At 38.8% G+C, this 15312-nt stretch overlaps 1 protein-coding gene across 2 annotated transcripts in view; it reads left to right on the plus strand.

Moving 5' to 3' along the window:
- The first annotated feature begins 1035 nt into the window (after nucleotides 1-1035).
- SESN3 (sestrin 3) overlaps nucleotides 1036-15312 on the plus strand; it is a 73430-nt gene continuing 59153 nt past the window's right edge. Inside the window, exon 1 of one of the 2 annotated variants that reach the window (XM_059186093.1) lies at nucleotides 1036-1401. In XM_059186093.1, the coding sequence (XP_059042076.1) occupies nucleotides 1324-1401 (78 nt within the window). In that variant the 5' untranslated portion in view covers nucleotides 1036-1323. Of the gene's footprint in view, nucleotides 1402-4162; nucleotides 4361-15312 lie in introns of those variants that run through there. The other variant, XM_059186103.1, reaches the window with a different exon arrangement.

Genomic DNA, 15312 nt, shown 5'->3' on the forward strand with positions numbered 1-15312 from the left:
GTCCAGCCCAATAGTTTACATACGATTTGTTCTCTGAACCTTTCTTCCCGGGCAAGGCTCTGTGTTCTCCATGTTTCTGATCAACTGTCTCAGAAAGGACCGTTGGTTGAGAGGATAAACCTGTGTTTTTGGCCCTTTGGTGCTGGACAAATAAAGGAACTTTCACTGCTGAAAGGACTGCGAGAAGGTACTTCAGATGGAGGAGGAAACCGCTAAACCCGAGGTTTTCTGTCCACACCACCCCCACAACTCAATTAGTGGCGTAAATATATCTCAGACGTCTACCCCTATCCCCCTCCCCACCCAAGACTCAGGTAATTGGTCTTTTGCAAAACGAGGCTCAAGCAAGATACATGATGCAGAAAGTTCTCTGGGATCTCTGGATGGCAAGCATTACGTGACTGCAGTCTTCTTTACAGCTAAGCTAAGATTCTGGCTAGGAGAAAGCCTAATCACTGCCCTGATAGTGTGAACGTTTTAGCTACCGCCTCTCTCCCGTCCCCAGCCTTTCTCAAGAAACCAGGAAATATTTAGCTCAGTCTGAGACCCTCTAGCTAGGCTCTAGCTCCCAGTTTTTTATCTCACTCTCCTTACCATTTTTGCAGGGACCTAGAGAAGGGGGCGTGGCTTGTCTTCGGGGAGGGGCTGGGCTTCCAGGGATGTTTTGCATACGACACACCTTCTTCCTCCTATTGGCGGAGCAGCACAAACTGTATTCCCTTCCACCCCACTACCTAACTAACCCGCCATCTCTCTCCAGTTCCGAGCCTCGGAGATAAACTTAACTTGCCCGGAGATTCAAGGCTTCCTCGGCCTCTGTGATTGGCCGGCGCGGCTCCCAACCGGGCTCTGGTTGCTCATTGGCTGCGGGCTAGAGGCCCAGGGGCGTGGCCGGGGCTGTCCGAATGGCGGGAGGGGGCGGTACCGGAGCGTGGAGGTGGTGAAGGTGGTGGGGAGGCGGGGGCGGGGCCGCACTGAGGCGCTGCGGCGGCGGCGGAGGCGGCGGCAGCGGTGGCGGCTGCTCGTCCTAGCCTGGCGGGGGCGGGGGTCTGGAGGATGGGGGCGGGAGGAACAACGGGCCGGTGAGGAGCCGCCGCCGCCGTCTCCGCCGGCGCTTCGGCAGCCGCCGCGGTGGTCGCCTCGGGCAGCGCCGCTCGTTCTCGGGCCGTCGCCTGCCATCCCGACATTCTGCCCGGCGGAGGCAGAGGCTGAAGCGCAGCCGGCGGCAGGGGGACGGTCCGACCCCGCAGCGTCGCGGGCGGCCGCAGTGATACCCGGCCCCGGCCCCGCCGTCCGTCTTCGCCTTCGGCGCCCACAGCCACGATGAACCGGGGCGGCAGCAGCCCGTCGGCCGCCGCCAACTACCTGCTCTGTACCAACTGCCGGAAAGTGCTGCGGAAGGTACGGGCTCGGCCTGGGGTCCAGCCCGAGAGGGGCGCTTCCCGCCGCCAGGCTCGGGCTGCTCGGCCCCGGGGCGCACTGTTGGGGCGAGGCTCAGAGGGATCCCCGGGCACCTTCCCCACGCCGGGACCGAAGAAGGGGGCGTGGGTTGAGGGTGGAGGTTTGCACTGCTGCGTTTTATCTCTGCCGGGACAGATGCTAGTCCCGAGGGGTTGGGGATTTTTTTTTCTCCTCGATTTTCTTTTTGCTGCCAGTATTCTGTTTCTCGGCTCACCTCCCTGCCTTGCCACCTCCGGCCTGCTGCTCGGGCGGAGAGAGGGAGCGATCCTCCGGGTGCTGTGGATGGAGGTCGGTGCGGAGTCTGAACAGCCTGGTCTGGTCTTGAGGAACCTGGCTCCCTCTTTGCTGTGTGACCAACTCTTGGCGGGGGTGGTTTTTGTTTATTCGGTCGTTTCTGCCTGCCTTGTGCGCTCTCCCTTAACACGCCTTTTTGCATTCTCCTGACGGCAGTCCTGTGTCTGTAGTTCAGTCTTAAAAGGAACTGGTAAAGCAGCTTGAACTTTATGCCCATGGGAAATGCTATTCGACCTTACAGTTCGTCTGGGTTTGGGGGAGGAGGAGACCGAGGTGGACGCGGGTTATCACTCCTCAGCAGTCGCCCCCCCCCCGCCCCCGCCCCGTGTAGGTCCAGAAAAATCAGACGTACAAATCAGCTTATTGCTTCCCTGAGTGACTGATAGAAAGTTTACTCCAGAATTGTTTGGCTTACTTGGCTTAATCACTCCGTTAAGGGGTGGGGGAGGGGAATGAGAAGATGTCGCTTTAGACCGAGAAAAGCTTTTAATCAGACTTGAACGGCCTCCACAGGGTAATCTAATAATCACTTAATTTTTCTCCAAACTGTATTTTTACATTTCATTAAGCGGAAACAGTAGTTGAGGTGCTTCTGTTTGTCCAGTACAAATGAATTAAAATTGCTGAGCTGTGCAAATGCATCGGGACTGAAAGACTAAGACGAATACGGCACCGTTTTTAGTCAGTTTCTCCAAATACAGTGCAATTGGGACTGTTATTTATATATTAAAAATAGAAAGAAAGCATGTAAGTAAGCAAGCTCAAATATTTGCGCTCTTTGTCCAAAAACTGTTTTTCTTCCTCTGTGGGTCAGGCCAAGTGCCAATCAAAGTTGTTTTTCAAGCTTCTTTTCCCTGCAGTAGGGCTGCTGCTTTTCCCCCCCCACTATTTTGAGAGCATGAAGAAAGCAAAAGGATTGCAGATTTGAAGTTAATCGAACGGTTAAATATGCCTTAAATTGTGTTTATTGGATATGTTTCTCTTGAAACAGATTTTTATTAAATGTGCATGTTGCGTATGTGCAGTTATTTTTTTCCATAAACTCTGGGATCAAATTACAGTTGATACTTACTCAGCTCATTGTAGGGCAGCTTGTGAGAAATGTAATGGATCAGAAGTGCAGATCAGCTTAGTTGAATGTTAACTCTTTCATTTCAGGGTCAGATGTCATATGAAACTAGCTTTTAAAAAAAAAATTATTATTATTATTTCCTGACTTCAAAAGTGGTAAGTTATGTTTTTAACATGAAAAAATTGTTGGTTGAGACACATCTGATTAAACTCAGGCCTGGTTAAAATAACAGCTAGTTGTTTTGTTTTGTTTTAACTGAATAAGGAACAAAAGGACTATATTGACTTTGACTTTTTTTTTTTAAATTGTTCTGGCAATTTGGTAGGCTAATAAAATGTTTGGAGGTGATATTACGCTTCAAAATCTAGCTTTTCTTTAAAGAGAACCATGGCTATGGATCCATCACTCTTTGCTGGCATTCTTTATATCTTTCTCTTAGCTTTTAAGAAACTTATTTCTATTTGCCTAGAAAGAACATCCTCATTTCTAGTCATTCTTAAAAGAAAGAGGTATATGGAAAATGGATATTCACCATTTTCATATTTTGTAATTGCTATGTACCTCTGCCAATATTCCAGCTTTTAGTAACTCCAAGGTATTTAATATTGATTCATGCAGTAGCATGAAATAACTTTAGATGGAAATGGGATTGTTTGAGCCAGTTATGACATGACTTGGCAATATTTGCAGCTTTTAAAGAGTGCTATTCTTAAGTGCTCTTAAAAGATATCAAGTGTTTAGCATTTTAAATTCTTCATCATTCTAAAAATAGCATGTAAGAGTTTATTTCTAATAAAGATGATTTTCTTTTTGATAGAAACTATATAACTTTAAAATTCATCTGTAACTCTGAAAGTGTGATTCTTTGAATTTATCTTGTTTTCCACTTAATAAAGTGTTCAGTAATAACCAAGTGAGTCATAGCATTTTGAATTTTAGTTCAGTTCATAATGAAGAATGAAACTCATGCACACCCAGTGTGAATTACTCTTTGCTGTTATAATCCTCATTAATGATGGGGAAAGAGTCACCTTTTATGTGGCATGAAGCTTTTTTCTTTAAGTAGCTTAATTTGTTGCAATGTGTTGAATTTGGAGGGAGGGGACTTCAAAAGGAACTGGATTCACCTTCAGTGAAATAACTTGGTTTAAACAATGTCCGAAAATTGAGTTATATATTGTATGAGAGTCACATTCATTATTAGAAGTGCTTTTACAGTTTTGATTTAGTGTCTTCCAAAGTAGAAAGACTTCTTAAAATATTGAATATGCCTAATTTGGTAGCCTAGGTTAGTAAAAAGAATATATTTCCCATACAGGGAAACAAATGAAGGAACAACAAACTATCCTCACATCTATAACTCTTTCTAAGTTCTGTTATCAATGAAATAATTCAATAAAGTTTTTAATAAAAAAGGAAATGCTTCCACTTACTTGGAAAAGTTAATGAATTCTGAAGTAAAATACATGTTTCTTGAAGAAGTTCTGGTGACAACTGGATAAATTTCAAAGTGGAGTACCAAACTGCATTAAGGTAGGTAACTGTCAGTCCACTAATCTTCTGATGAATGAAAGGGGGCATATTACAATGTTTTTGAGTATGGAGCTGCCAGTACCAGTAAAGTGAATAAAACTTCACTTTAACATTTAAAAATTCTTCATGTGTTTAGGTAGTTCTAGAGATAGATTTTTGTTGGGTATTGCATTTTTCCACTTTGTTTCTATAATCAATTATTTTTGGCAACTTTTTGGTGGTTTTTAAGTGAAAGGACTCCAAAAATAAAATGGGAAATACTAAATTGAACCATATGAACCTCACTTTTATAATTAAAATTGTCAGTTAATAGCAATTTTATAAGGTTCATTCAGTAGAATGTAGAATGTAATTGCTTTGGCTGATTTTTGTAGCTGTACTCTTGGTTAATTAGGTTTCTTATATATATTTTGATTGTCAAAATCAGTTTTTTACTAATTTATCTTTTTTACTTATTTTATCTTAGTTATCTTAACTAGGTAGAGATGAAGCAGTGAATATATGATAGCAAACCATTATATAATGGTTTTCAAGCTGCTTTTTAGGAAGCCCTAAAATGCCTTTTTAAATACAATTACACTTATTCTTAAGTCGTAACTTAAAAATACAGCTACACCAAAATATGTTTTACCAAATTTTAACAAATTGTTTTAAAAGTTATCTTTTGTTACAAGATTATTATGTGCAGGCTGTGAATTAAAGCTTGTTCTGCTATGCTTATACATGTATTTGAATCTTTTTGTTAGTATGCTATTGGTAAGAAAGATGGTTAAAAAAATCCTTCCTACGTGTATCTACTCATGTTATATTTCTACTGTTAGAGTTTTATTTGTTAACAAACTTCTTGTTAACAGTAATTGTTACTTCATAACTAAAACACATTAAAATCATTGTTTTGTATATTTATATGTTGCATAGTTCAGATCCAATTGAAATTTCATTTGTAAAAGGGGTTCTGTTACTTCTCCCACCTTCCCACCCCCTGGGAACTGCCAAAACATACCTTCTAATGTAGTGATGGGGGAAGCCACTAGATGTGCTCATGGTCTCTCATAGATCTTGTAGTTTGGTACATCTCTGGCAGGTCTTTTAATTTGGGGCAAATTAGTTAATTTCCTTGAAGACAAATTTTTTTCTGTAAAATGTAGATAATTTCTGTTTGACTTAAAGGTTGCTGCATAGCTCGAGAGAGAGAATGTGTTAAAGTGCTTTGTAAACCATGAAATGTAACTTATAAATATAAGAAACATGAGCCGATTTATTTTTCCAGGTCACTGTAGTTCTTTGTAAGTTACAGCAATATATTTCAGTACATAGTGAGTAATTTGGTTAGTCTTCACTTTTCTGTCCTTTTTAACTATAATGTCTGTAAATGAGAGGTAAAGATACTATGCTTTGGTTAGAATGATCAACATACTGGCTTTTGATTTGCATATTTCTATTTATTCCTACTCCTCCCCCTCTTATGTACTAATCCAGTGCATTGCTTTTATTTTTTTCAATAATTAGATAAAATGAAATTGCCTTTTCAACACTTCGGCAGATGAGGAAAATTAGTAGTTTGAAAGGACTAAAAAGTCAAAGATGACTATATTTAATAAAATATGAAGATATTTAGGGTAAAGCAAAGAATAGTTCTAATTTAGGAAAAGAGTTACGGGAGGAAAGGTGTCAGTCTCTTCTCCCCATCTCTGCCCCATTTTTCCTTTTTGAAAGTATTGGGTAATAACTCAAGTTTTGTCTAGACTTTCATTCACTATTTTTAGAGTGCTTTCACATTATCTCAGTTGCTTCTCACAGAAAATTTAAGTGCTGTGACCTCTATCCTACAACTAGTAAGAGTCCATTTAATTCTTAGAACCACTTCTGTAATAAAACAATATTCTTATGGTCCCCTGAAGTATTGAAGCTACCAGGGAATATCTTCAGCATCTGTGAAGGGCTCTAGATCCCCCACACACTCCACCTGGCCATTCTTTCTCTTTATGGCAGTGAATGTCGTTAGTGGTTCTTCAATGAGTAAAAATGCTCATTTTTGAGCATCTGTTTATCAAAAGCCTACATGGGTAAAAGATCCATTGGAAGTGCAAGCTAGGCAAATAGATTTTAATAGGATAGAGAAGGTTCAGTTTCCTGATAGGGTTTCAGATTCCACATTGTAAGGGACTATTAGGAAATTCAGCTTGTGGAGTTTTGGTGTGCTATCAAAGAAGCATATTCACAGTTAACTCCTTCATTTCCCGACTTCTTAATGTGTGTGTGAGGCCAGATTTTCCTCTCATACTTCAATCAAAACATTGCAACAGATTGAATACAGAATCAGATATAAAATTCAGCTGTCTTCTATTAAACAGATACTAAAGAGATCTGCAAGCCATAAATGTCACTCTGCTCACTATTTTTTTGTTTTGGAAAATAAAGTTATTTTGCTAAAAATATGTGCCTTATGTTAACATGTAATGGATTTATTATTTTAAGTGAATTAACATTTAACATTTTCTCAGTTTTAATTCCTAATACAGTAAATATTGACAGTTATAATCCATACACAAACAAAATCTCTTTGGTTCCCTCTGAAATTTTTAAGAGTGTGAAGGAGTTCCAAGACCAGAACATTTGAGAACTATTGAGCCAGAGTTCATATACATGTATGGTGCATATAAATGTAATTCTCAGGAATCTATGGGGAAAACAAAAGGCAGGTACCGCTCACAGAAAATGTAGATGAGGCCAACCCAGTCACCTCTATTCTGTGTGAGGATCACTTGCAGAGGCTGCCTAGCACCTTTTCAGTGACATCTTAGAAGCTTCTCCACTCTCACAGTAAGGGTAAGGCTAACTAGAAATGATCTTTACTTTTCGTGAGCATCCCCTTACCTGGTGAAAACCAGGGAGGGGGACTAACACGTCTCTGGCTCTGAGAGAATATTCTAAGTACTCGGCAATGAAGAATGGTCAGATCCAAAGATTATGTCCATTGTGTTCTAATCAGTTGACTCTTGGTTGAAAAGGAAAGGTTCAGAGTAGCCAGGTTAGCCTTTTTTCTTGAAAGTTGAGACATGTGGGAGAAGCAACAGAAGAAGAGACAAGAAAGAATCAGAGAAGTATTACTGTAGACTGCTGATAACAAGCATTGCTAGAATAAAGGAAAAGAAAACCACCACTGTAGATAGGAATTAGGACAGCTCTGAATGTGGGAGTCCCTAAATACTGCAATCCTCAAAGATAGGGCGTTTTCTATTTTGTGTGTAGGGGGTGCAGGTTACTCTCTCCACACAAGCTACAACAGACAGCCACCTGCAGTTCAGTGTGGTCTTGAAGGCATGGGCATAAGGCTCTATTTATTCGATTAGATCTAGTGAGACCTGTAAATGACTACCAGTATCTAGACTATCCCTACGATACCACTGTGGTGGGGGGCAGGGATGGGGGAGGAGGTGGGATTCACCCATATACAGTAAATACATGGCAAAACCAAAATGATTGGTGATGTTCCCACACAGTTACCTTAAGTGCATAAGTAGATGAGGTATAAACTACTTAAAAATATATATCCTATACCATCTAAGTCTACAGTTAACATGTAGAATTCCAATTTGTCTTTCAAAAATCTTCAGAGCTTGTGACATCTCCAAAGTGTTTCCTGATCTTTAAACCACTTTCCTTCTAGCTCCTCAGAACTGCTGTTCTGCCCAAATATACTGCATTTATCATACTTGCCACATTAAACTGTAATTAACAATTATTTGCATATATCTTTCCCCTATTAGGTTTCTTCATATTTGGGATCTAGTTAACAAAGTTTATTTTTAGCAAAATTAGAATTCTCATTTAAAGATCTGTTGCTCTTATAAACGTTGGCAGTATACTTATATTGAACATAATATAATCTGATAAAATGAGAACTTTTCTCATTTTCCGGAATAGGTTTGATATTTGTCTGATATGTCTGGTCTTTACAGTCATATTTTGTTCTCTACGAAGAAAGAACACTTTGAGTTCAGTGGCAAAGATGACTTTACCATCTTCATGACCATGGGAATGTTTCAGTGAAATAAGCTATGTTTTGGAGGGAGTTCAGATAGGGGGCTGGAATGTCAGTTCACTAAGAGGGTCAGGACAATGGCCTTAGCTATTGGTCTTTTTCAGAAATGTAAAATAGCCATTGCTTTGTTATGGACATATACTCTACCTCCTGGAATGTGCTAGGTTCATAAGGGATGGCAGTTTTGGGGTACTAAGGACCTACCTTCAAACTCCCAAGATTCGCTGTAGGCCCCTTTCTAAGGTTCTTTTCACATATTATTCCAGGGAAGCCTTTCCCTCTTCCACTTCCCCCAAGCCCTTTATTTTGGAAATCTCCCAAGCCAGCTGTGATCCCCTTGGCCAGCAAGAACTCCCTTGGTAACTGAACCAGACAACTCTTCCTGGGCCTGGACTGCCCCTTAGTTAGCCTTTACTTTTTTAGATCCACCCAGAAGTGAGTCACTTTTTGGTCTATGGGCCAGGATATTGACTGCGCCCGGAGGGACACATGAATATTATGGGATGTTTCATGGTGGTTTGGAATAACCTTGCATTTTGTTGCTCAAAGCTTCCAATAAGGAGTAATGGGCATTTAACCTTAGATTTCATGAAGAATGTATTAAACGTATCATACATGAATAAGGGTGAACAAGTATAAAAATGGCTGATTTAGGGCCATGTTATTTCTTGCACCAGAGATTTCTTAAAGTGTAAAATATACATTTGAGTGAGACTTATTTTTTCTACTAATTAACAACTACTTGTAGTGGAGGTAGGTATATGTTCTCATTCCTAGGTACATATTTTATTTTTACATCTCCCTCTCTTGCAAAGATGAAACTAGTCACTTGAAGAAATGGAATTTCTCTTTCCAATTATAGATATAGGCTGAATATTGAGAAGGCTGAAATTAACCTCCTGGCTAACTAAAGCTGGATTCTGTGAAAGATTATTGTAATTACCTGCGATCATAACCCTTAGTCTTGAAGTGCATTTTATAATTAAAGTAATGATACTAGCTTTTTTTTTTTTTTTTTTAAGGTTTTATTTGACAGAGAGAGGGAGCACAAGCAGGGGGAGCAGCAGGCAAAGGGAGAAGGAGAAGCATACTCCCTGCTCAACAGGGAGCCAGATACAGGGCTCCACCCCACATGCCCAACTGACTGAGCCACCCAGGCGACCCACTGGCTTCTTTTGAATACCTCCTGTGTGCCATAAACTTAACTATATAAGCCCTGCATATGTATCACATTTAATCATCATGATGATCCGATAAAGAATTATTACATTTTATGGTTGAAGAGTTAGGGCTCAGAGAGCTTTAATTACTTGTTTAAGGTCATAGTACCAATAGGTGGTAGACTCAGGATTTGAAACCAGGTCTATCTCCTTATACAGATACAAACACTGAATTTCCTTAATTCACACGTTTTCTTTATGGAACAAGTTTTACAAAATGTGAAATTAACAAAACTTACTAGGACTTGATTCATCAAGAGATTAATAGGGATTTCAAATTCAGATATTTTCTACTTTATTTTTATATTAGAAATGCAAATTTCTTTAAAAGACTAAATAGATTGACAAACAAATTGAGATTCTCATAGAAAGTTTTGGCCTAATTAGCTCTGTTACCTAGGTCTGTTAATTATTTGATCATTCTTCCTAATCCCAGGATGGATTTTTCCTAACTTTCCAGCAAACATTGACATTTCTTTTGCCAATCAGTCATTCATTAGTTCAGCAACATTGATGCATTCAATACTGCTGACATAGATCTGACAAAAGGCATTGTCTAGAAACATTTTGAGTGTTTTGTTTCTGGAGTAGGACCTCTAAAGAAATGTTCTCAATTTTTAGTGACATTTTGCAGTAAAAAAGTTATTTAGGAAGATGTAACATAAATGCTCATTTCCACCATATTCCATATTGGCTTTCTGTGGTAAGGAAAAAATGATGCTAGAAGGAATCCCAGATCCTGGGACTGGTGTCCAGCCACTGGCCTCCCCTTACCTACCTTTTGTATGTGACATCTACAGAAGACTTACAGAGGAGTTACCATTGTTACAAAGGGTTTATGTTGGGGGGAGGAGTTTGTGGGAAGATGTGGTCCTGCTATTTGTAAATTAGAACTCTTGAGAGTCTCTCCATAGAAACACAGTAAGATATCTAGTTAGTTACTATTAATATTATAGTTCTATCAACACCCCTTTACTCATTAGCTTGGAAACCTAACCACTAGGTATAACATTGTCTCCAGGGGAAATTGCATTCCAAAATCTAAGTAACTGCTTCACTGGAGGGCTTTCCTAACTTAAATGCTTAACAGTAAAAAGGGTAAATGATTTTGACCAAAAATATTTTGTCATATGTTCCCTCTGAGACTATGTTTGGTTATTGTGTCTAACAGGAAAATTCCATGGATGCAGTTCTACCCAGTATTCAAGTAACAGTTGAAACGAGGAAGGGGATAAATATTGGGTAATGGTGAGGTGTTGGGATAACCAAGGGCCCAACATCAAGCTGGCTTATCCTTGCATGCTTTATACTTTCTTCCTATGGCTCTGGCCCAAGCACAGTTCATTTTAAGCTGGGTGGGATATTTTTTTACTTTACATTTTGTCTTTAAGGTAATACAAATGGAAAAAAAAAAATTTAACCCCTCAGGAAGTTTCCTTCTTTATATGAGATTAGGGATTTAGCTTGTATATCTTAATTTTTTTGGTATAAATTAATAAAGGAAAACACACCAAGCAAATTTACTCCACCAAAAGGGGATTAAAACAAAAATCACCTAAGCTAAAGGTATCTTAGCACTAAATCCCAAATAATATTCAAATTCTTTTCTATAAACCTTTTTGTATAATATATTAGCTGAAATTAGTGAATTCTTGGGGGGGGTGCAGAATATCTATTTGTGTTGTACTTTTATTTTTTAATAGAATATGACCTATATAATTAATAATCTTGTAAGCTATTGTTTTATATTGGGTAGCTATTAAGGTAAGCACAAGGTCTAAGTTTTAATATTCTTTAGGCAAAGTGTATTGTTGAATACCCAAGACTAGTATGAATTCATAAGTGTTCTTTTATGCAAGAGACCTACTTAGTATTTAGTGCCCTTAAAAATGGGGGAAAATATATGTTTAGGCAAATATGAATGTGAAAACAATTCTCTTTTTATGTAAAAATACATACATTGCCATTTTACGCTTATTCTGTATCTCGATGTTACTACTCCTTCATGTCCTTCATACTTTTAAACAGGCAAGAAATGTAAAGGCTGTTGACATTTATAAACCACTCACATATTATATGAATATCTGTCATTCTTTTATATATTCATTCAGCAAACCTCAGATGCTCCTACCTGTTAAGTGCTGAAAACACAGACAGTGAGGACATCAGCGTTCTTGGTAGAAGCTGGGTGACGATACAGCCTACATCTGGATCTCCGAAAGAGAGCTTCACAATTACGCCCCTCATTTGACAGATGGTATAAATAGTGTTTGGCAAATTTCTTCTGCAGAGGACTAGATAGTGAATATTTTAGGTGAAGCCTAAAGTGAAGCTTAGGTGGTTTCTGTGCAACAACAACTCTGTCCTTGGATGGCAAAACCAGCCATAGACAACTCATAGAGAATAAGCATAAAATGGGAATGTATATATTTTTATCAAAAAAAGAATTGTTTTTACATTTTTATTTGCCTAAACACATATTTCCCCTCATTCTTAAGGGCACTAAATACTTTATCTCTTTCATAAAGGAATACTTAGGAATGGATGTGGCTTTTATTCTGATAAAACTTTGTTTATGGACACTGCAGTTGTAATTTTATATTATTTTCCCATGTCATGAATATGCTTTTGGGTTTTTTTTTTCAATAATTTAAAAATATAAAACCCAGGCAGTAAAAAAAGAGACGGCAGGCTGTATGTAGCCAGCAGTCTAGCTAGCTGACCTCTTGGTGTATGGAATGTGCAAGGAAGTGGGCATCAGAGGCCTAGATTAGCTGACTTTTCTGGATTGTGCCTGCTCATTACTAACATATAGTAACATATATACTAACATATTACCTCCCTAAAAAAAGAAAAATTCCTATATCATTCGAACTGTGTTTTCATTAGTGTGCAAAATGAATCCAAAGCTGACTATGAATAAACAGCAAATCTGCAAAAACATCTAATTAGAATGACTTGTCTTTAGTACCTGGTTAGATAACATAATTTGAATCTATCCAAAGTAAAATTTCAAAAAATCTGTAAATACTAAATATCCTTGAAAGCACATTTGTCACATTTGTCAGTCCCCTCCTCTTTTTTTTTTTTAAGCTCTTTTGCAGTAACTCCGTATCACACCGTGTTGTGGTATTAGTAGGAGTACCATTATATATTGCACAGTCTTACATTTTAATTACAGTTACATTTCAAGAATTTTGCAAAACCTAACTAACGAATGCTTTGATTTGAGAGACCATAGTGCAAAACTGGCTGCTTAAGATTCTAAATGTGTTCTTTGTGCTGGTCAGAATCCCCATGTTAAGATTTCAGAGCTCTGTCATCCATAGTGTCTTTGAGGCCTTGAGTGATAATATAGGATAGTTCCCTAGACGCTTCTTATGACTACAGATGGGCAACGCGACATGCATCATACTTTTTCTATAGTGAATTTTAAAGTGTTGAATTCATTGTCTTAATTTCTCCACCAACATTAACATAGTGGCATTCAAGAACTGTGTCATATGGTAAGTGAGACAAACACATATTCCAGAGCTGACAAGGGTAGTACCCGAGTGCTGGGAAGGGCAGTATGTGCGAGGAGAGGGTAATTCAGTGGAAAAAAATCCCTCCTCTGGTGAGCAGAAGTGATGGCTGTCAATAATTCAAAAATGGAAAATCGTTAATTATTCAGGATACTTTTTAAGACGAAGAGTTTTAAAATTTCACACCGAGTATTTAGTCAGTGAATATAAAATGGCACCATTTACCAGGGTTGCACCTTTGTAAAAGTATCAGTATATGATGTCTTCCGTGGTCTTCAAATGATGTCTAGAGCAATGACAAAGCCAGTACCGAGTGCAAGATTCAGACCCTGAATCAGAATTTTCACTGAAGTGAAGATTGACAGACAAGCTATGCATTTTAATATTGTGTGCTTCATACTATATCTGGTAGGGAGTTCTTTTGACCAACTCTTGTTATGATTCTATATGGGAGAATTAAATTTATATAACCCAAGTACTGATATGTATGATTATGCTTATCTAGTTCTCTCATGTTATGAAGTAATCACTAATCTGGTGTTCTTAGTTTTATTTTTAAAGCATAATTAATATACATTATATTAGTTTCAGGTGTACAGCGTAATGCTTAGACATTTGTATACCTTGCCAAATGATCACCACAGTAAGTCTAGTTACCGCCTGACACCACACAAAGTTATGACCTTGTTTTTTCCTTGTGATGAGCACTTTGAAGATTTACTTTCTTAGCAACTTTCCATTGTGCTGCCAGTAGTACAGTCACCATGCTTTATAGTCCATCCCCACTACTTATTTATTTTATAGGTGGCAATTTGTGCTGCTTGATCCCCATCACCAACTTTGCCCACCCCTCCACTGTCTTCTCCCCTGTATCTCTCCTCTCCACCCATCTAGTCTCTGTATGAGTTTGATTTTTTGTGTGTTCATTTATTTTTTTAGATTTCCAAGAGGTAACTGAAACCATACAGTATTTGTCTTCCTCTGTCTGACTAATTTCACATGGCATAATACCCTCAAGGTCTCTCCTTGTTGCAAAGGACAAGCTTTCCGTCTTTTTCGTGGCTGAGTGGTATTCCATTGTGTGTGTGTGTGTGTGTGTTTGTGTGTGTGTGTGTGTGTGTGTGTATATGACATCATCTTTGTCCATTCATTCACCGATGGGCATTTAGGTTATGTCCTTGTCTTGGCTATTGTAAATAATGCTTTCATGAACTAGAGATGCAGATACCTTTTTGGGTGTTAGGCTTATTGTTCTCTTAAGATAAACGCCCAGATGTGGAATTGCTGGGTCATATGACAGTTCTACTTTCAATTTTTTTGAGGAGCCTCCATACTGTCCTCTATAGTAGCTGTATCAATCTACATTCCCACCACCAATATACAAGGGCTCCCTTCTCTTGTCTTTTTGATGATAGCTATTCTGACAGATGCGAGGTGATATCTCATTGTGGTTTTGATTTATTTGCATTTCCCTGGTGATGCGTGGCATTGAGCATCTCTTCATGTACCTATGGACTATCTGGATGTCTTTGGGAAAATGTCTATTTAGATCCCTGCTCATTTTTTAAATTGGGTTGTTTGGAGGTTTTTGTTACTGTATCAGTTTTTTATATACTTTGAGTATTAACCTCTCTTCAGATACATGATTTGCAAATATTTTCTCCCATTCAGTGGGTTGCCTGTTTATTTTGGTTTCCTTTGCTATGCAGAAGCTTTTTAGTTTGATGTAGTCCCACTTGTTTATTTTTGCTCTTGTTGTCTTTGCCTTTGGAGTCAGAGTAAAAAAAAAAAAAAAAAAAACAAGAAGGATGTCAAAGAGCTTAACACCATTGTTTTCTTCTAGGAGTTTCATGGCTTCTCGTTTTATATTCAAGCCTTTCATCCATTTTGAGTCAGTTTTTGTGTATGGATTAGGATAGTGGCCCAATTTCCTTCTTTTTTGTGTGGCTGTCCAGTTTTCCCAGCACCAATTTTAGAAGAGATTGTTCTTCCCCACTGTATGTTCTTGCCTCCTCTGTTGTAAAGTAATTGACAGTATATGCTCGGGTTTATTTCTGGGCTCTCTATTCTGTTCCATCGATCTACATATCTGTTTTATGCCAATACTATACTATCTTGATTACCAGAGCTTTTTAATAGATAAAATCAGGGAGTGTGATCTTT

This window comes from Mustela lutreola, chromosome 1, assembly GCF_030435805.1.
Source record: "Mustela lutreola isolate mMusLut2 chromosome 1, mMusLut2.pri, whole genome shotgun sequence".
Classification (NCBI taxonomy): Eukaryota; Metazoa; Chordata; class Mammalia; order Carnivora; family Mustelidae; genus Mustela; species Mustela lutreola.